At 46.4% G+C, this 22,741-nt stretch overlaps 1 protein-coding gene across 1 annotated transcript in view; it reads right to left on the bottom strand.

Moving 5' to 3' along the window:
• SLC5A1 (solute carrier family 5 member 1) overlaps nt 1–22,345 on the bottom strand; it is a 50,091-nt gene extending 27,746 nt beyond the window's left edge. The window contains exons 1-3 of the mRNA XM_061385473.1: nt 22,017–22,345; nt 18,475–18,546; nt 624–728 (exon numbers count right to left, since the gene is read on the bottom strand). Of these exons, the coding sequence (XP_061241457.1) occupies nt 624–728; nt 18,475–18,546; nt 22,017–22,151 (312 nt within the window). The 5' untranslated portion in view covers nt 22,152–22,345. The remainder of the gene's footprint in view (nt 1–623; nt 729–18,474; nt 18,547–22,016) is intronic.
• Nucleotides 22,346–22,741: the final 396 nt, after the last annotated feature.

The following is a 22,741-nucleotide window of genomic DNA, read 5'->3' as shown; positions in this document are numbered from 1 at the left end:
AGTCCCTTCGGCCTTCTCCCTGGTTTACAGGAGTAAGATACCATTTACAAAGATTTTAAAAATAATAATAATAATATTGGGAACCTGGTGGTAAGTATTTCCAAACCGCTAATGTGGTTAAAAGGGTACGAGAGGGCTTGACTTTTTTAAATTTAGTTTTAATTGGAGGATAATCGCTTTACAATGTTGTGTTGGTTTCTGCCGTACAACAACGTGAATCAGCTATAAGTATACATATATCCTCTCCCTCTTGAACCGCCCCCACCACATCCCATCACTCAAGGCCATCGCAGAGCACCAGGCTGAGCTCCCTATGCTTTATAGCAGCTTCCCCCTAGCTATCTATTTTACACATGGTAACGTATATATGTCAGTGCTACGCTCTCAATTTGCCCCACCCTTTTAAAAGGAGAAAGAAACACTAATGCCATCACTTCAGTGATCTCTCGTGGTGGAAGAGGACCAGGACTCTGGGGGCCTGAAACTGAGCCCCTCCTCCACTGCACTGCAATGTGGCCCCGGGAGGTTCTCTAACATCTAGAGCATCTCTGAGTGTAAACTGAGCTGGCCGACTACTGAAGCTGCTTCCAGCACCAGGACACAGTGTCTCTAGAGTTACTCACATTCCATTCAAAGCCCCCAGTGGCAATTCCTGCAGCTGCTCCGGTCCCCGCCAGTCCCACAAAGTGGCCGCTTCCAATGTTACTGGCAAACAGAGAGGCTCCAATCTGGAAACACAAAAAGTTCAGGTGAGGACTCTGTGCTTCACCAGGACACTCAAGGCCAGACCAAAGATAGAAGAGACACGGCAACCAAGAGAAGGATAAGAAAGAGCAGAAGCCGGCCAGGAACCCGACTGCTAGAGTCTGCTGGGACCACTGGTTCAGAAGGTGAATGTGGGGACTTGGGGAATGGTGAAGATAAAAAGGGGAGGACTGGAGGAGCCGTGGGATGTATCCCCAGATGAGATCTCTGTGAGACCTTTGTGAGCCCAATGCTCAACAGTTAAGGAGGTCTGGTATGCCCCACAGCCCGTCAGGCCTCCTCTGGGTCTCCTCAGAGGCTGGGCATGCAGGTGCAGGGCCTCCGCCATTCATCTCAGTGGTCTCCAGCACTGCTGACTGGGGACCTTGACCAATTCAGGCTCTCAGGAAATGGGGACAGTTTCATTGAAAGAAATCATTTAAAAGGAAGCCTCTGGACCTCAGATCACTAGTTACTTGTCAAAGAAGGCAAGGGGTAGGGCCAATAATTTCCAAGTGACTCCTAGCTGTTACATTCTGTAATCCCATTAGTCCCAAGTTATAAGGAACGCTACTAGTAATAATACTGTCTAAGGTGCTCAGTTGCTCAGTCATGTCTGACTCTTTGTGACCCCATGGACTGTAGCTCACTAGGCTCCTCTGTCCATGAAATTTTCCAGGCAAAAATACTGGAGTGGGTTGCCATTTCCTCCTCCAGGGGATCTTCTCAACCCAGGGATTGAATTCATATCTCCTGTGTCTCCTGCACTGCAGGCGAATTTCTTTACCACTGAGTCACCAGGGAAACCCAATATCTCTCTAAATTGATATATATATATTTGGCCTTATTGCAAGGCTTGTGGGATCTTAGTTCCCCCACCAGGGATCGAACCTGAGCCCCCGGCAGTGAAAGCATGGAGTTGTCACCACTGAGTGGCCAGGGAATTCCTTCAATATAGTATTTTTACTTTTTACAAAGATCTCAAAGACCCCATAAATATATGTACAAAACACTGCATTTTTCAAAGATATACATATATCTAATAACATAGGCTAGAAGGCAAATTGGAAGGGTGTGTATTAAATACCCAAGAGTGGAAGCCTGGGAGAGGAAAGGAGAATGGGACTGTGACTAGGAGATGAAGGAGGAAGTATCAGGGGAAACGAGAGAGGGATTTTGCACTGACTGATCATGATACTGTACCATCGACTCAACTGCATCTGAGATCCAAGAGAACTCCAAAAAGTTCTAGAGTTTTTCTATATCCAGGAGGAGAAGGCAGAGCAACATTTGAAAAGCACCACACTAGTATTAATATAATTATCTCCAATCTTGCTGAGCAATGCAGGGAGGCTCTATTTGTCTAAAAATCCCTAAGATGGTTTAAGTCTGGAACAAAACACATATTTCCCAAAAGGCAGATTATTGTTCCAAGGAACTGTCCTAACTCTCCCTCAATATATGATTTATAGCTGATATGCTTAGTGTCATATGCCAAGTCAGAGGAGAGGGTCTGGAGGTCTCCAGAATGATGAGAAGATGATGGTGTAAGTGGCTTCATTCATTCATTCCACAAATATTAATTAGCACCTATTCAGTATGTCAAGCTCTATTCTAGACACTGGGGATTCCTCTATGAAAAGCACTGACAAAAAAAAAAAAAAGAAAAAGAGAGATCAGTGCTGTGAAGAGAATAGAAAATTGTGATAGAGTGATCCTCTGTGGGGTGTCTAAACTGAGATCAAAATGATAAAAGAAGTTGACCACGCTGAGATCAGAGGGAAAACATCCCAGCAAAGATCACCCCTCTGGCCAAGTAGGAAGGTCATCGTGGTTGGAAAGCAGAAAGAAGGCCAGAGTGGCTGGGTGGAGTGAGATGAGGTTGGAAAGCTGGGAGGGGTCCATCACGTAGGCCCAAGTGGGCTGCAGTAGGAGTGTGGATTTTGCTCTGTGATGGGAAGCCACTGGAGGGTTTCAAGCAGGGGAGGGACAGGATCTAACCTGTTTTCAAGGCTTTCTCTCAAGCATGTGGAGAGTGTAGTGCTGGGAGCAAAAGAGAAAACAGAAATGTGCAAGAGGCAATTGCTGCTTGTAGATGAGAAGGGACAGTGGCTTGGTCTCTGCTGGTGGCAGTTGAGACAAAGACAAGCATAGACATTGGAGTACATTTCGGAAACAAAGTTGATGATCCTTGTTGATGGATCAGATGTAGGAGACTGGAGAGAGGGGTCATCAAAGATAATGCCTAGAATCAGGACTTCAGTGGTGGGTATCATTCACTGAGAAAGGAAACTGTGTACTTTAATTATTGCAGCTTAAGAACTTTAATCTTTTGTTGCCCATACTTTAAAGTGTGTTGAACAACATATGCTTACTTGCCTTAGTTAAAAAGATATGACCCAGTAAACTCTGCATAAAGAAGTTAATTACCGGGGACTTCCCTGGTGGTCCAGCAGTTAAGGATCCGCCTTCCAGTGCAGGGGACACAGGTTCTGTCCTTGGCCAGAGAACTAAAGCCCTCACATGCCACTACTCCTGAGCCCACATGCAATGAGAAGATCCCAAATGCCACAACGAAGACCCAATAGCCAAAAATAAAAATCATAAATTAAGTAATTAATAAAAAAGAAGTAAATTACCATTGCCTCTGATCATAAATTGAATTCTCATGATGTGAAAATTCTATTGCTTCACATTACATTTTGTCCTTATTAAACAAACATTAAAATACTTTGTGAGGCTAAAAAGAAAAAGAAAAGGAAAGAGGAGGAGGGGAAGGAGAAACTGAGAGGAAAGCTGGCTGTTTAAGCACATCCACCTCCTCCTCAAAGCTTGGTGGGAATAACAGTCCACCTTTAATCAGAATTCCCTTCTGTGTGTAGCCTGCCTGTCATGATCCATCATCTTTTTTTTTTCATCTATCATTTCTCAATAAATGATTAAGCCTAATGTTGTATGATTAAGGGCATAATTATCAGTAATGATTAACTGCATTAGATTAACCTTAAGTTTAAGAAGTCCTCTCCAAGATCTTCCCAAAAGGAGACAGTGGACTTCAAGCAGTTGTAGGCTTTCCTGGGGCAGTCTGCACCGTTTGATGGAGTGGCGGCCAGGGGAGCTCTGGGGATGTTGGTCCAGGTTCAGTTCATTTCTATCATGGTCATCACTGTTCTCCAGTCGTTCACCTTGGCCTCATCTGAACTCCCACCCATCACCACAGGACCTGCACTGAATCATTTACACCTGACTCTGCCTTCACAATGGCACTGGCACCCAGCACCTTTCACATAGTCTTGTACAGGCTGTCATTATCTCCCAGTTTTTCTTTAAAAAAAATTTTTTTTTTAATGTATTGGCTGTGCCAGGTGTCAACACTCAGGCTCCTCGATCTTCGTTGTGGCATGCTAAATCTTTAGTTTCGGCATGAGAACTCTTAGTTGCGGCACATGGGATCTAGTTCCCTGAACAGGGGTTGTTGTTGTTCAGTTGCTAAGTCATGTCTGACTCTTAGCAATCCCGTGGGCTGAAGGATGCCAGGCTTCCTTGTCCTTCACCATCTCCCAGAGTTTGCTCAGACTCATGTCCATTGAGTCAGTGATGCTATCTAATCATCTCATCCTCTGCCACCCTCTTCTCCTTTTGCCTTCTATCTTTCCCGGCATCAGGGTCTTTTCCAATGAGTTCTTTGCATCAGGTGGCCAAGTATTGGAGCCTCAGCTTCAGTATCAGTCCTTCCAATGAATATTCAGGGTCAGTTTCCTTTAGGATTAATTGGCTTGATCTCCTTGCAGGGGACAGGAGTTGTGCCTACCCTCAAATCTTCTCCAGGCTAAGCTTTGTCTTCTCATGTGTCTGCTCCTCAAGAGCCACCTTTGTCGCCCTCTCTGCCGCCCGCAGCCCCAGTTGTGACCCCAGAAGGGCTTCAGACCTGAATAGACCGGTCCAGACATGACTGGACTGAATAGCCAGCCTAAGCAGGCTACCCTTAGTGACTTCACATCTGTTTTTGACATCATGTGGTCTCAGGTACTCTTTCAAACCTGCCGCTCAGCACTGGGTTCTTGGCAGCGCTGAGGACAAAGCCAGTGCCTCTGATTCCCATCACTGTCGGAGACTCTGCCTCTAAATTATCTGGACCATTTAACAGAAAAGGATTTCTTCTCAGTGCAATTTAGATTCCTGATAATGTGCAATTATCAATACAGTGGCTGTATCACTTAAAATTCGTTCCTTCAATCCCTCCAGGATTTGGCACAAATTTGATGTCTTCCCATGAGCCTTCTCTAAAAGGACAACTACCAAAACCGCAAGGAAAACATCTGGCCAAATTCATTTCTCCATACCAGCGACAGTCAGTCCCCTACATACGAACCTTCAAGTTGGGAACTTTCAAAGACGCCAACGTGTGTACCAGCCCCTGCACGCCAGCTGTTGTACTACTGTACTTTTCAAGGTGTGTGTGTGCTTAGTCACACAGTCATGTCTGACTCTGTGCAACCCCAAGGACCGTAGCCTGCCAGGCTCCTCTGTCCAGGGATTTCCCAGGCAAGAATACCAGAGGGGGTTGCCCTTTCCTTCTCCAAGGGATCTTCCTGACCCTGGAACTGAACCCACGTCTCCTACATTGGCATGCAGATTTTTTACCACTGAGCCACCTGGGAAGCCCTTTCAAGGTTCTGTACTGTAAGATTAGAAGTGTTTTCTTTATTTTTTGCATTCGTTTTTTATGTATATATTATTTCTGTGAAAAGTATTATAAACCTATTAAAATACAGTACTATACAGTTGAGTGTGTTAGTTGAGTACCTAGGCTCACTTACTTTCTGCATTAATGTCAGGAGTTGGAAGCTAGCAGGAACTACATCTATCTCTCAAACCAAAGGAAAACATCAATCCATCTAACGATCACTCCTTCAGTGTTCAGCCCTAGGGCTCCCTGAACCAATGCTACTCACAGAGTGCCCTTTGGGCCTGGAGCATTGGCTTCACCCAGGTGCTCAGGAGAACTACAAAAGTTCAGTCCGCACCCCAGACCCACTGGGAATCAGAGGAGTAAGGGTGGTTCTTATACACAGTAAAGCTAGAGAAGCCTGCCCTAGACCGTACTGAAAGTCGCTATTCCTTCTTAAACTTGTTTTGACCTCTTTTTTGGGGAGTGGAAGTGCAATGACTAACTACAAACTTGGGATGCTGAGATGCGGAGGACAAAAAATTGGGGGTGAAAGAATCTCCTACTTACCTCTAGAGTTGTTTTGGGGTTTTTTTAGTAGTATTTTTATTTTAACACTTTCAGAGTTTTAAAGGCCTATTACCATGGCACTCAGGCTACAAAGTGGGAGACACTGTCACTTCCCCGTAGGCCAAGATAACAGCACGTGAACTGGAACAAGCTTTGGCCAATCTCACTGGTGAAACCCTAGAACTGGCAGGCTCAGTTGAATAAAGACTTCCAGAGGACCCTCACACCACAGAAAAGTTATTGAGACATTTCAATGGAAATCTACACAAGCCACTCAAAGGCTCTTTGGGAAATTCTTCCACAAACACTTTGTCACCTCAAGAGATAGAGTCATAAGAGTTCCCAGAGGGTGATCTCAACCACCAGCGTCAATCACTAGTGCCAACTGGAGGGCTCTTCTTTCCTGCCATGGCATGAAACTGGGAAGAGGACTTCCAGGCTCTCAGTGGCCTTTGTAAACTAGCCCCGTCCTTCTTCTCCAGTCCCAGTACCTCCCCCCCACACCTCCACCCCTAACGCCTTCCAAGTCCTCTGCACTCCAGTTAAATCACACAGACCCAGCCTCTTAGACATACTCGGGAGGCTTTCCTGCCTCCTGCTTCTGTTTGCACCATTTCCTTCTGCTTGGAATTCCCTCTCCATCAAGTTTTACCTGCAAAAACACAACCCCCATGTTCAAAGAGAATCCCAGTCCTCTCTCTCTGCTGACACCATCCAGAGCCAGGCTCTTCCTCCCCTGACATTGCCCTGCATGTTGCCTGTTGCACTTTCCCGATGCCTATCAGGCCCCATTTTGGTAACTGCTTCTGTATAAGTGCTGTTCCCCAAACATCCTCTATTCCTTGAAGAGCATTCTTAGCACAGGACCTTCCTTGCACATGGCAAGCACTCTGTAAAAGCCTGCTGAGTGAGCATGTGGGTGGGTGAGTGACAGCAAACCCTTGGAGCCTCCTCTTGGGGAAACAGCAGGAACCAAGTGACCAAATGCCCCCGTGTTGCGTTGATTCCCACTGGCTGCATGACATCAGGATTCTTAATGGGGACATGCCAAGGATGGCTCTCTTCTGAGGAAGAGACAATAAACCTGTCCTGCCAGGCCCACAAAGAGCCCATAAAAACAGTGGGGCTCACTAGAGACTATGAACTGCTCTGAGATGTCAATAGGGTGACCTGTAAGCTTAGTGTTGGTAAAAACAAGACCTCAAGGAGGGGTCCGACCTTGTGTGCATCTGCATCACCTTGTGTTTCTGATTCCTCCCTCATCCTTTGGGGAACTGGTCTAATCTAAATTAACATCTCGATTCCCTAGTAAAGAGTCTTTCAACAGGGGAGGTTTGAGAAGATTTAATCTTTGACCTTCACCATCTCTTAGGGATGACATTTCCTGGTTGGGGACAGAAGAGAAGGTGGGGTTCCTACATTCAGGCTATTTCATTTCTTGGGGCTCTGGTAAATATTTAGACACAGGCCTTCTGAAGAGTCATCATAATCTCTGTTTACTCTACGTCAACTCACATTCCCCATAGACAAAGGTGGCCTTTCATTTCTTATCTTCATGAACTCTCTCTTTGTCCCAGGAACCAAACAAGTGTGAAATCAGGAAACCACTGCCAAAGCTGTCATCTTCCCAGAGGCTGTAGGTGGGTGAGGTCTTCTGCTGGCACTTACAGGTCAAGGAGGCTGGACCCATAAGAGGTCAATAAGTCCTCTCCCAAACTCAGACAAACTCATCCTTGGGATCATGGACAACCCAGGGCCCCTCACCTGAAGGGCCTGATCAGGATGCATGATCTCTCCCCTACGCTGGTCCCCCTTCAGTTCCCAAGTACCCCAAGTTCCTCCCCACCTCAGGCCTTTGACCATTCTGTTCCTTCTGCTTGGATTGCTCTTTCCCCAATCTTCACATGGCTGTCTCCTTCTCATCCGTCAGAGCTCAATGTAAAAACGGCCTTCCCTGATCCTCTTGTGTAGGTTAAGACTCAAAACACTGCCTTATTACCACTCACCACTATTTGTAATTTTAGATACATTTTGTAAGAAGTTGTGTCACACACACACATAAATATATACCAGGACCTAACACAGATGTGACACATAGAAGCTAATCAACATGCAAATGTAGGATGAAATCACAGCAATGCAAATATAAGTAAATGGTTGAATTCATACTTCAACAAGGAGGATTTGGAGATGAGACAGAAGGATAAGGGGGATGATAAGGGATAATGATGATGATGATAAGAATGGCCAACCTGGGTCGCACTAACAGTATACTATTCTAAGAGATTTACATGTATTAACTAACTCAGTCCTCAAAACAACTCTGTGATGTAGGCGCTATGATCTCTATTTTGAAGTTGAGAAAACTGAAGCAGGAGAGGGTAAGTAACTCACCCTAGGCCACAGAGATAGGAATGGATGGAGCTGGGGTTCAAACCAAGGCAGCCTGGTTCTTAATCCCAACTCCAAATCACCCCCCTAACATAAAGCTTACCCAAAAAGAAACAGCCTCAAAATGAGCCATGTCACTGGCAGACAGGGAAAGCCCAGATACATTCCTAACTTGACTGATCCAAAGACTCCATGTTGGCTGATAGCTTCAGCACTCTTCTGACTTCCACCAACAAGCGACATCGATCATAGGTTACTTTTCCCTTTCTCTGTCGGCGAAAGTACTAAGGTGTTAAAGAATGCTGGGAAGGCAGCCAGAGGCAGAGGAGAAGCCAAGAGCTTAGGTACAAACTAGAGGACAGGAACTTGGCTACCCTCCAGGCAGCCGAGGCCTTGGAACACAAAGAATACGTTGGGGGTGTGACCACCTGCTTGGGAATCAGAGAAACTCCTCTGAGGAGACCAACAAGCCTTGAAGAATGGGAGGGAAATGGGTCCAGAAAAGAGAGAGGGAGAGAGAAGGATGAGGGGGAGAGCGAGAGAAAGGAGGAGGCGGAGGTGAGCAGAGGGGAGGAAGAGGAGGAGGAGGAGGTGAGCAGAGGGGAGGAAGAGGAGGAGAAGGAAGAGAAGAAAGAGGAGGAGGAGGAAGAGAGAGAACAGGTTCTTCAAGAGCTAAGCAGACACTGACAGGGCAGGCAAAAAACTCTTACCAGGAAGGCAACACAGATATGGAGGAACTGACAAGTTCTGCAAAATCTTGACTCAAACTGAGAGAAACTACATGTCTGAAATAACAAGGAAGCATGGTCACACCAGATTTTACCACAGGGTCCTGTATGGGCTAAAATCGGGCACTCTGATTAGGGCCAGGCTCGGTTTTCCAGTTTTACCACTAAAACTGAGCCTAAAAAAAAATATCCTAAAGGAAAAAAATGAGGTGTACATAGGAACAGAAATGTGGAGCACTGCTGGAGGCAGGTTTTCACTTGGACCTCCTGAATTCTTAACACTGCCTACATGAGCAATCACTGTGCCAGAGTAGAATGTAGGCTGAGGGCTCAGGTGACGTCAGCAAAGGGATCCGGCCTGAGGGCCTGGGGACACAGCTCTCTTCCCCCTCTCATTCTTTCAATTCAGTACATACGGGACACAAGGCCCTGGACTAGGTGTTGGAACAGATTTTTTTTTTTTAATGATTAAGAAAAATACAGGCTCAGCTCTGAGATAAATGAAAGCACACACAGCTTTATGCAATCAGCAGGAAGAGAGGGCTGCCTGGAGACTCGGCAGTCACCTCCACCCAGGCTTATGAAGGTCAAGTGCCTGTCTGTCTCCCATCTCACATTTTCCCGACCTTGCTCCCCACGCGAGCTCTCTGCTTCTCCTGTGTCCATTCACTTCACTCCTGCTTTTCCTCTCACTCCTGAGTTCCCACCTAGGTCTCAGGCCTACCAGTCTCTTCCCAGCGGCCACTCCTAAGTGGCTGACCTTTGATTTGATCCCTAGGTTTTAGACTTAGCAACAAAATCAGATACATTTCACTCAAAAGAGTTTAAGAAGAGGAGAAGGCAATAGCAACCCACTCCAGTACTCTTGCATGGACAATCCCATGGACGGAGGAGCCTGGTAGGCTGCAGTCCATGGGGTTGCACAGAGTCGGACACAACTAAAGCGACTTAGTAGCAGCAGCAGCAGCAGCAGCATGTAGTTACAAGCATAATGTAGATGGATCCTAAACTACATATCATGTGTAATTTATAAATGAGATTATCCTTACATAAAGAAATGATCCTCTTAAGTGTAGAATTAATGGACTTTTAGATATGCAGATGATACCACCCTGATGGCAGAAAGTGAAGAGGAACTAAAAAGCCTCTTGATCAAAGTGAAAAAGTTAGCTTAAAGCTCAACATTCAGAAAATGAAGATCATGGCATCTGGTCCCATCACTTCATGGGAAATAGATGGGGAAACAGTGGAAACAGTGTCAGACTTTATTCTGGGGGGCTCCAAAATCACTGTAGATGGTGATTGCAGCCATGAAATTAAAAGATACTTACTCCTTGAAAGGAAAGATATGAGCAACCTAGACAGCATATTGAAAAGTAGAGACATTACTTTGCCAACAAAGGTCCGTCTAGTCAAGGCTATGGATTTTCCAGTGGTCATGTATGGATGTGAGAGTTGGACTGTGAAGAAAGCTGAGAGCCAAAGAATTGATGCTTTTGAACTGTGGCGTTGGAGAAGTCTCTTGAGAGTCCCTTGGACTGCAAGGAGATCCAACCAGTCCATTCTAAAGAAGATCAGTCCTGGGTGTTCATTGGAAGGACTGATGCTAAAGCTGAAACTCCAATACTTTGGCCACCTCATGCGAAGAGTTGACTCATTGGAAAAGACTCTGATGCTGGGAGGGATTGGGGGCAGGAGGAGAAGGGAACGACAGAGGATGAGATGGCTGGATGGCATCACCGAGTCGATGGACATGAGTTTGGGTGAACTCTGGGAGCTGGTGATGGACAGGGAGGCCTGGCGTGCTGCAGTTCATGGGGTCACAAAGAGTCAGACATGACTGAGCGACTGAACTGAACTGACACAATATCCTTTCTGTGTTGGTGCTTGTATTTAAGACTGTAAATCTTACCAGCTTTTGCACAGTTAATGTCTCTATTAGACTCTTAAAAAGTATCTTCTATGGTTAATAAAATGTAAAGACTGCAACTGCTATTATGCTAGCTTTCATTCTTACATATTTTCACAGGGAACCTGCTTTAATGAATTTATTTTGAGAAGTTTTAAATCAAATTCTATGTCAGGATTTTACATTAATGTCCAATAGGTGGTTAGATTTGTTCAATGTTAAAATAGGTATTATGGTAACTTCTTCATCTGTTAAATTACTAATTTAAAGTATAACATGTTTTTTTATTAAGAGAAACTAACTTATAGAGAAGTTTGGCTGAGAATAGACAACTGTTAAGGCCTTTTGTTGTACAGAATGCTGTGCTTTAATAAATCATGATATTGTAATAGGAAAAAAAAAGAGTTTAAGAAGTATGAGAAGCTGTCCTCTTCTCTCAGAAAATTTCCATCAGGGTCTCTGGTCAAACATAAATGAAAGAATGTCTTGGTTTTCAGATAAACCTGTAGACCATGCCTATGCTGCTGCTGCTGCTGCTGCTAAGCCGCTTCAGTCGTGTCTGACTCTGTGCGACCCCAGAGACAGCAGCCCACCAGGCTCCCCTGTCCCTGGGATTCTCCAGGCAAGAACACTGGAGTGGGTTGCCATTTCCTTCTCCAATGCATGAAAGTGAAAAGTGAAAGTGAAGTCGCTCAGTCGTGTCCGACTCCTAGCGACCCCACGGACTGCAGCCTACCAGGCTCCTCCATCCATGGGATTTTCCAGGCAAGAGTACTGGAGTGGGGTGCCATCGCCTTCTCCGGACCATGCCTATAGATCTCATAAATTTCCATCTCAAAGAATAAGGAGAAAGAGACCTGAGCAACCAGAAGAACATGGAGAACCCTAGCTCTATTCTTATCTTGTGTGAACGTGGGCAACTCATGGGGTTAATCGTCATTCTTGCTGGATGGCTGACGATTCAATCAGATAAGTAACTGAAGAAAGAACAAGAGCTAAACCTGAGAGTTTATCATACACCAGATTCTATTCTGAGACTGAATGTGCATCTTCACAACAACCTCAAGTAAGTACTGTTTCTCTGTTATAAGAAAACAAATGTAAGTCACCAAGGTATTCAGTAACTCAAACAGGGTCACACAGCTAGTGAGGGGCAGAGGCTGAATTTGAACCCAAGCAGCCTGACTTCAGAGCCCAGGCCTGAATAAGAGGTCAACAAACTAGAGCCTGTGGGCCAAATCTGGCCCTCTGCCTGTTTTATAAATAAAACTTTATTGGAACACAGCCATGCTCATCCATCTTATTGTCCATGGCTGCTTTCATGCTACAACAGCAAGGTTAAGTAGTTGTGACAGAGATTGTATAGCCTCCAGAAATATTTACTCTCTGGGCCTCTGCAAAGAAAGTTTGTCAACTTGTGACCTAAACCACTGTGATATACTCCTCTCTGATGATTCTCAAATAGTAAAGGAAGGAAAGAAACTATGGCTATTGAGAGACACACAGCCACCCTATCTCCACTGGTGATGGACTGGCTAGGATGATGTTTCCTTCCTCTGTGGTGTGGAATCTCAGCATTTCAGTACTGTCAAGGCTTTGAGATCTTGATCTTACTATCTCCCACATAGAGGAGACTCTCTGAGACTCAGAGAAGCTAATGATTGGCCTGATAATAAATCTACACTACGTTAAGTCACTTTAGTCGTGTCCAACTCTGTGTGACCCCATAGACGGTAGCCTACCAGGCTCCCCCGTCCCTGGGATTCTCCAGGCAAGAACACTGGAGTGCGTTGCCATTTCCCTCTCCAATGCATGAAAGTGAAAAGTGAAAGTGAAGTCGCTCAGTCGTGTCCGACTCTCAGCGACCCCATGGACTGTAGCCTACCAGGCTCCTCCGTCCATGGGATTTTCCAGGCAAGAGTACTGGAGTGGGGTGCCATTGCCTTCTCCGGATAATAAATCTAGGACAAGGCAAATCCTCCAGCTCCTTGTGAGATCGCCACTCCCTTTGGATACTAACTTCTGAAGTATTTGAAAATGCCTTGAGGGTTGTTAAAGGGTTGGCTCAGCCCTGTTGTGCCTGCTGCTCCATGGAGCTGGCTCTGCCAGTGGTTCTGGCTGGTTTAACCAAACTCTCCTCCAAAACAAAAGTTCTCTGTGGGGTTGTGTACATGGGGCTCTACCTCTCTGAGTAATTTCTGCTGCCACTAGCCAAGGCATGGGGAATTTCCCCTTCAAAGCTCACCTTCCTGGTTTCACATCTCCTACACCCTCAAAAAATCATTACAACACATCAACCAGTCAGTTGTTCATCAACACACCAAACCATGGTGCTATAGAAAAGGGGACTCCTGGCCCACAGTTACATAAGGTTTCATTTTACTCACGAGGTTTCGTGTTTCTCAGTGGGCTTGGCTTGCCTCAAGTGACTCACACTTCTGAGTCAAAGACCCTTGCCTGGCTATCTTTGTGAGCTAATTCCTCCTATAACGCAGCCCTGGAGTCCTTGCTCCTCCTCCAGGTGGTCCCTCACTTCTATCCCCTGGCCGAGCACAAACTCTCTCTCTCTCAGCCTCATTAACTTTTTAGGAATGGAATCTTTTTCCAGAGTGCCTGGACCTCCACCTGTTACAGATCACAACTGTACCATTCAAAGTCACCAAAACCCCCAGGTATACCCCCAAAAAACTGGTCTCTCCTCTGTCCAGTCTTCTTTCAGACTTCATGAGCTGATTCCCACTTGCTTTCCTTGTGGATGACTATCCAAGCCCTTGGGGTTTCAGGTATATCAGTCCAAGGTCAGTGCAAGTCCTCGCCTCCTAAACCCCCTGGGACTATCGTTCTGAAGCTTCTCTGCTTGCTCACCCTTGTTGCTGTTGTTTAGACACTAAGTTGTGTCCAACTTTTTTGCAACACCATGAACTGTAGCCTGCCAGCTCCTCTATCCATGGGATTTCCCAGGCGAGAATATTGGAGTGGGCTGCCATTCCCCTCTCCAGGGGATCTTCCCAGCCCAAGGATTGAACCCAGGTCTCATGAACTGCAAGTGGATCCTTTACCATCTGAACCACCAAAGAAGCTCAAAACATAGGTTGGGGGGGTTGCTCACCCTACTACAGCACAAAGCAACAGAGCTAAAGGCAGATGAAGGGGACATAGGGGCCACGAGAGGCTGAGAGAGACATCAGCTCTGAGAGCCTGTGGTCCCTGCGATGTCCTCCTTGAGCCAGTACACTCGAGAACTGATATTCTGACAATACACTTACAGACTGATGACAGGTTTAAACCGACTTTGTATTTTAGTCCAAAGGGAAATTTAGAAGTACAGAAGTATAGTTTTGATGCAATTTAAACTATTTTTCAAGTTTGAAAAGTACTTTGATTTGCATTTTCTTGCATGCTGTATTGTCCTTTCAAATGTGTACTGCAATAGTTTTAAATTCATTTTAAATTTTAGAATGGAAATCATCATTATTATTTTTCTTCTAAATTAGAGGTTTTTAAATTTCATAAGTTAGCAGAACATTGACCTCAAACAAAATCTTAGTAAAGTCCCCTCATATAAAGTATGAAAAAACCGGGTTGCTGGGAAGGAGAGCAAAAGCAGTCCCTGAAGCGTCTCTGCAGCTTCCAAAGGTGTTAGTCGCTCAGTCGCGTCCAACTCTTTGTAGGCGGATTCTTTACCACCTGAGCCACCAGGGAAGCCCAAGGGTTGTAGTGAACATTCTTTTAAGGACTACTATCTTAGAATATAACCACACTTTGAAAGTGAAAAGTGAAAGTGTTTGTTGCTCAGTCATGTCTGACTCTTTGGGACCCCATGGGCTATAGCCCGCCAGGCTCCTCTGTCCACGGAATTCTCCAGGCAAGAATACTGGAGTTGGGTAGCCATTCCCTTCTCCAGGGGATGCTCCTGACCCAGGGATGAAATCTGGGTCTCCTACATTGCAGGTGGATTCTGTACCGTCTGAGCCATCAGGGAAGCCTATAACCACACTTGACTAAAACACCAACTATTGTAAGACATACCGTGTGGCACAAAGCTCGATGACATGCCACTGACTGTCAGACAGAGTCAGTCTCAGAGCTGTAAATATGTGGTCAATGTGTAGCTGGAATTATGATTTACAGTAGGTATAAATAAATTACATATAAATCGTGTTCATTTACTCATACAGTCAATGTGAAAGTTAAATTTAAGTGATGTGGCAGCAATGGCTTTATATAAATGCCAGTTTCCAGGTACTGAGCAGCTGACAAGTGCCAACTGAGGGGTCTGTCCTGAGTCTCCTAACCTTCCTTCCACATGTTAACATTTGCATTTACTGAGCCCCTGCCAAGCACAGTGCTGAGTGCTGTACATGCATACTCTCATTTAATCCTGACAAGAGTCCTCCACAGTAGGTATTATTCTCCTGCTCTATAGGAGAAACTGAAGCTCAGGGAAGTTCAGTGACTTGCCCAAAGTCATACAGCTAATACATGAAGCTGGTCAGATAGGCTGACTTCAAAGCCCGTGCTCATTCTACTCTAGAATTTTTTGGAATTAGAGCATTTTCAGAATCGAGAGGGACTTAGAGGTCACTGCATCCCCCTTCAAGAATCCCCTTGGGGTTTCCCTGGTGGCTCAGTGGTAAAAAATCTACCTACCAATGTAGGAGACACGGGTTCAATCCCTGATCATGGAGGATTCCACATGCGTTGGAGCAGCTAAGCCCCTGTGCCACAACTACTGAGCCTGTGCTCTTGAGCCCAGGAACCACAACTCCTGAGCCCATATGCCCTAGAGCCCATGCTCTGCAACAAGAGAAGCGACTGCAACAAGAAGCCTGCAAATGCAACCAGAGAGTAGCCCCTGCTCGCCCCGACTAGAGAAAGCCTGTGCACAGCAGCAAAGACCAACACCACCAAAAATCAATAATTTTTTAAAAAATAGAGCTATCCAGACAGGTTAGATTTTTAATTTGTTGCCCATGGTTAATTTCCACAAAGAACCTTCTCCTAGAGCTCTGGGCTTCTTGCTGTTCTCTACGTTTAGGACTTTGAAGGAATCAAAAGGATTCCCCTATTTTAGCACTGGGAAGTGTAGAGTCTTAACCACTGGACCACCAGGGAAGCCCTTGAGAAGCTTTTTGTTAAGAATGCAGATTCTTGGAGCCTTCTTTCAAGGTGTTTTAATCTAGTGGATCTGGAATGAAGCCCGGGAATCTGTATTTTTTTAAGTACACCAGGTGACCTGGATACATGGGAAGTTCACAAACCTTTCACATAATGTCATGAAACCTTAGATACCATTGTTGAAAGAAGAAGAGTAAAATTTCAGCCTCATCAAGGAAGTAGGGAATTCTCCACAAAAGAGGAATGATGTCACATTGGTCAGAATAATCCAACATTGAGACAGGAATAAGGAAAACAACACCCACAGGAAACCCACATAAACCTCTGAACCTGACCTGTTTGGTCAGGGTGGGGTGGAGCCAATTCCTCTTATCAACCAACTCTCAACCCAGATCCAAACCCAAGTGTCATCAGAAGGAAGACATCAGTGGTTAAGATGTGATGTGTTCCCACGCCTAACCTAAAATGTCTATCTCCTAGGGTGGTTCTGCCCCATGCCTCTGCCTTCTCATCAGCTTCTCCAAGACCCAGGGAGTGGAAGCTAAGGCCTTATCCTAATGAATCAGCCCTAGAAAGTTTACATGAAGAGATACGAGTTTCCTGTTAAGGTGGGGGGAAGGAAGAAAAAAGAGGTCTGGATGCAAACCGAGGCTGTATGAACACATGGCAGGCTTACTGTTGAGGGTGCTGAAGCATTCAGCGGTGTGGGGTGCCAGTTTCCAAACAACTAGAGTAAACTTGAAAGTCCTACTCAGTTTTCTAATTCAGCAAATCTCAAGTCCACATCTCATGCCAGCCTCTGCTCTGAAGCCTGTAGAGCAGCAGTGTCTGACAGAACTCTCTAAAATGATGGAAATGTTCTAGATCCGCAGCATCCAGTATGGTGGCCACCATCCACATGTACCTATTAAGCACCTGAAGCATGGCTAGTGTGACTGAGGAAATAAATCTTCGATCTTATTTTAATTTCAATTTAAAAAGCCAATGTGGTTAGTGGCTACCATATTGGACACTGCAGTTCAACCTTGTCTTGAACTTGGCGGTCACAGCTTTTAGAAAAGCATCAAAGGCCAAAGCATGAGAAAATAAAATGTGTCATGAGAGACCACCACAAGGGGCCCCTACAGAAGTCAGCAGCTGCCCAGTGTTCTTGGCCACCTTAAAGATAAAGAGAAATGACTTCAGGGATAAAGCTAGCAACTGTGAAGATACTAATTTACTTACTTGCTTGTTTTGCATTTTGCTGGTGCAGTGTAGTATATGGCTCTTAACTCCCCAACCAGAGATCGAACCTGTACCCTCTGTTGTAAAGCGTGGAGTCTTGACCACTAGACCGCCAGGCAAGTCCCAAGATGCTAATTATTAACTCCCATTTCCAAATAACTGATCAGAGGGCAGCTGCAGGAAGCGTCACGTTTTCCTCCTACCTTCCCTCTGTGCTGTGTGTTATGACAGTGACAGTCTGCTTTCTCACTTCTCTTCCTCCATAGCTGTCACTCTCTTCTCATTGTATGTACGCTTCATCAACCCCCCCTTTCACCAGCCAGTCCTGCTTCTATCTTAGGCCCAAGGAATTGCACGATTTGGTCAATCTGGTCAACAGTAGTTTCGATGAGAACTCTGGATAGAACCGGTCATTGGGCTGACCTGATAACCCAGCAGAGCCCTGAGGTGACAGGATGGAAGGGCCCTCCCACTTTCTCTTCCACCTATGCATATGTCCTATGATTGGGATTCTTCTGCCTGTGTGCACGTGTCAGGGAAAACACCACACATACATACAAAATACAAAATCCACCAAGAGATGAGGAGAACTGTGACTGGGGACAGTAGGGGCCCCTCCTCCAGCTACTCTTCAAGTATTTATTGAGAGCCTCCTGGGTATCAGGGCCTGTGTTAGGCTCCTGATGTAGACAGAGAAGTTCTCTCCTCTGTAGAACTTGAAGCAAAAAGAACTACTATTTACTGAGTTTTTACCCTATAAGAGGGTCTCCACTTCTCATAATCCCCCTAGAAGGTAAATATCATCACACCATCTTATAGAAACTGACATGGAAGCTCAGACGTGCCCAAGGTCACCCTGGGCTAGCTGCTCTTATTGCTCTTCCACACTGTCCTCCTTGTGAAGTCTTTCCTCTATTTATCCCTTGAAAAAAATGTCAAGCATTATTTCTTTAAAGCTTGTTCCCTTACCGCTGCAGATTAAGGCGAATTGGTGACCTGGTGAGAAGGTGATCCATTTTTCAGGATCAAAGGCAAGAAGAAAGAATCACCACCACCCAGAGCCAACAAGAAAGTGGGGAATATCATAGTTCAGGGAAATACGTATTTCAGAGAAAACTTACCGGCCACCACACCATACTTCGACCTGCCAGGAAGAAGCCTCCAACAGTCCCACGGTTAGTGGAAAACATGGCCTAGGGAGGAAGTGTCAAAAACTTAATAGAATTACCAGAACAGAATACCCTTGCCAGCCAAGAGGACACTCCCCGTCTCCCCATTTACTCGCACTTTCTTCAACCTGCTCTACTTTCTGAAACAATTTCACACTCTAGGACATCAGGTCTTAGCTGGGTACCAGGAAGAATTTCCTTGCCACCAGAGTCATCCAGGGATAGAAATAGCGCCCCTGGGGGAAGTTTCTGCTGGAAGTTTTGGAATCAAGCGCTGACAATTTGGAGGCTTCTCTGGTGGCTCAGTGGTAAAGAATTCGTCTGCCAATGCAGGAGATGCAGGTTTGATCCCTGGGTTGGGAAGATCCCCTGGAGTAGGAAATGGCAACCCACTCCAGTATTCTTGCCTGGAAAATCCCACGGACAGAGAAGCCTGGTGGGCTAGAGTCCAAAGGGTCGCAAGGAGTCGGATGCAACTGAGCACACACACATGCTGACAATTTGTCAAGGTGATTTTGTCAAGTGGTTTAAACAAAAGATTTGAGAATAGGATGAAGAGGGTTGAACATGATCAAGTTAGGCCCTCACTTTATGAGAATATGTGAGGGACGCTGTAACAGCAGTGCAAGTTGTGGTAAGGACCATGGAGAGGGTATTCCCAGAAAGAACAGAGTCTTAGGGAGGGGGAAGGGTGAGATATTGGAAAGAGCATTGCCTTTGGCATAGAAAGTTCTGGGCTCTGGTCCCAGCCCTGGGGCTGATTCCTCTGAGTGGCTTCTAGTCACCCTCTCTGATCCTTGTCTGTTAAATAGAAAGGTTGGGCTCCCCCATTACAACTCAGGCATCCAATGATGCTATTAATGCAAATGCTACATAAAGTACATTTTTTTCCACTAAGAAAAAGGACATGTGACGTGAGTTAGTCCTCAGGTGTGTCCAACTCTTTGCAACCCCATGGACTGTAGCCCACCAGGCTCCTCTGTCCATGGGATTGTCCGACCCAGGGATCAAACCCTCATCTCCTGCATCTCCTGCATCAGCAGGCAGATTCTTTACCACTGAGCTGCCTTGGACACTCTAAGAAAAAGGGCCAGGTAGTAAATAGTTTAGGCCTTATGGGATATATATGATCTCCACTACACATTCTTTTTGTTTAGTTTGGCTTTTTACAACCTCTGAAAAACATTAAAAAAAAAAATCTTAACTTGTAAGCCATGCAAAAATAGGCTGTGGGCCAGATTTGGTCCATGGCTGTAGTTTAGCAACACCAGCACAAAGGGTTTCAGGATATCTTAAGTCTTCCTGAAGGAATAGTCAGCCAAAAAGGATACAAAATTCCCCATAGGAGGTGGTGAAAGACACATGGAACTATACCCTAAAGAAATAAGAAATGAGGCAGCATTTTCCAATGATTAAAAGGATTAAAAAAAGAAAAATATTGGAAGCGACAGGGATGGACAAAGGGATGTTGGCCTGGGTGCCTTTTCTAAGTTGGGGAAGCACAGTGGGCCTGGATCGCTGTTTCTGCAGCCTGGAGATCACACAGGAGTCAGGATATCCGTCCCTGAGCCAAACCACTCTTGACACTCCATTGGAAAAAAGAAACTTAAATTAGAAGCAAGCCAGTGTGTTAAATGATCAGGGGGTCGGAGGCACTGACTCATAGGGAAAGATTAACTGTAGACAAACACTAACAGGCTCATTAGGCAGCATTTAACAAGACAAGGAATACGAATTCACAGATATTTGAGAAGTGTAAACACCATTACCATCGGCACTGGCAGGGCTAAAATGAGATTGGTTAGGGGACTTGAGCTTGTCGCCAATTGTCAGGGAAACAGGAGGTGCAGCTAGCAAACGATGGATTCCCATCTCACGTGCAGCACTTGTTAATACAAGCTGGGGTGAGGGATGAAGGCATGCAGGGTGACAGAGCAGACGGTGCCATGGAAGACTGAGAGTCCGTGACCCGAGTTGCGTAGATCACAACCGTAGGCAAATCACAATCACACAGAGCTTCGATTTCTTATTCTGGAAAATGCGGATTAGCATTCCCGCCCTCCTCGTGGCTTTTTGTGAGATGTCCTACCCATCTGACCACTTTTGCCCATTTTACTTAAAAGAACAAAAATCATTCAGGGCCCGACTCATAGCCTGGAGAGCAAATGATAGTATTGGGTTAGCCAAAAAGTTTGTTTGGGTTTTTCTGTAAGATTTTGGACAAACACAAATGAACTTCTCAGTCAACCCAATTATATTTTTAAAAGATTCCTAGAGTCCATAATGAGCTTTCAGATGCATCTCCCAGACCCTCACAGCCATTTATGAGGAGTCATAAGAACAGGTAAGATTGTACCCATTACACAGCTGAATAAACTGAGACTGGGCAGAGTTACCAACATTGAAAGAACACTGGAAGGTGTAGAAGCCAGTGTTAAACCTGAGAACCTTGGCCCCTGGCCGGACTTTCCACAGAGTCTAGTAAGCTGAGGCTACTGAGCAAGAATCAGTCACATAGACCCCTTGTGACCCTTAAGGCCTTCACTCACATCTGGTTTCTTTTTAAATTACACTTTTCTTTTTAAAAATCAATACTTCCCTTTTTCTATTAAAAAAAAAAAAACTCTATGACCATGAAGGGGTTAATGTCCACTCTCCTCTCCTCTAAGTTAAAAGACTTCAATCAGCTGCTAGCCCCTCAGCTTCCTGGCCTGTCCACCCCCACCTTGAAGGTCTTTGAGAGCGACTGGAAGATGTTCGCACTTAAAACACCTGTCTTTCAGTTGCTGGGTGTGCCAGAGTCTGTCCCAAGTGAAATTTCCAAGTTCAGGACTGCTAAGAACAAGTTTCTCTGGTTTGGTATGTCCCCAGAGTCCCAAGAGGGAGCCCAGTCATTTCCCTCTCCCCAGCCCAGCCCAGGCCACACTCTGGCCTTCCTCCTCTTCCTCCTCTCCCTGGGCCCGGCTTTCCCAGCTCCCTCTCACTCCAGCCCCTGCACGGGGCACAGGGCCTCTCCCAGGAGGGGCCGCCCCAGAGCATCTGCAGCTGGCAGGTGCTGTGTCCTCCCTGACCCACCTGTTTCTCTTCCATCTGACTAAAGGCAGGAGGTAGTCACCTCCCTGGGGCTCACTGCTCAGCCCTGGGACCCTCCCTGCAGCTTCAAGCTGGTCCTCTGCTGCCTCTCAAGCCCCCAGCCTCTCCAATCTCTCACTCTCCTTCTCTGCCCACTGGCCTGGGATGCAGGAGCCTCCCTGGACACTGACCAGCATCCCCTCACTTCTGCTTACCCTTGCTTGCCCCCTCACCTCACATGGTGCCCCCTGAACTCCTCTCAGACGTTTCCAAATCACTTCCACCCGGCTCCATACACCCTTCAGCCCACACTCCCCTCCTTGGGCTTTACCAAGACCGTGGCTTCTCCATGGGCCCCCTTCCCCCTCCCTCCCCTTGGCCCTTGCACCCTCAAACCCTGTGTTTCAGGACCCCCCACCTACCCACAGCCCGACAGCCATCACCACCACGAAGTAGATGACGATGACAGAGATGTCAGCTGCATTGCGGATGCGCTCGTAGGGCGGGAGGGGCCCGGCGGTGGCCGTGGCCGGGGGGCTCCAGGTGCTACTGTCCATAGTGGCAGCTGCAACGCGTCCCTTCTGCCCGGGCTGTTGGTTCCTTATATGGCCTCCAGGTTAATGATCAGCCCAGAGGAGGGGACCCGGGAGTCTGGCAGCAGGACTGTCGTGCAGGGGCCCCAGCGCTGGTCAGGGAGCAACTCTGAGTGCAGAATGAGGAGGAGCTGGCAGAGCTGTTGGCAGGAGGTAGGCGGGTAGGTAAAGGCTCTCCAGAGAGCTGGGTGGGGCCAGCCAGGCGGTGCTGCCCACAGAGCACAAAAGGCCGCTGTGCTTCCATCGCTGGGCACCGGGCAGCCTCGCCTGGCCTGCTGTGGGGCCACACCCAGGCCAGGGCTCCAGCAGCTCTATTGAGGAGCCAGGCTGCCTGGTGCTGGGAACCTAGAAGCTTCAGATCACCTGCCCATGGACCAGTCTCCTGTTCTCTGCAGACCTGGCTTCTCCATATGTAAAAGGCATGCAGGACTGTCCCAGAAATCAGCCAAGTTCTTGGTCTCCATGGAAAACATTCTGGGGAAAATCAGAAGTTGCTGGATGTTGCCAAAGAAAAGTCAGCATGGTGACAGTATCTTAGCCAAAGGGATGACTGC

This window comes from Bos javanicus, chromosome 17 (assembly GCF_032452875.1).
Source record: "Bos javanicus breed banteng chromosome 17, ARS-OSU_banteng_1.0, whole genome shotgun sequence".
Taxonomy (NCBI): Eukaryota; Metazoa; Chordata; class Mammalia; order Artiodactyla; family Bovidae; genus Bos; species Bos javanicus.
The sequence above is the reverse complement of the archived record's forward strand: the minus strand, read 5'-3'. Positions and strand labels throughout refer to the sequence as shown.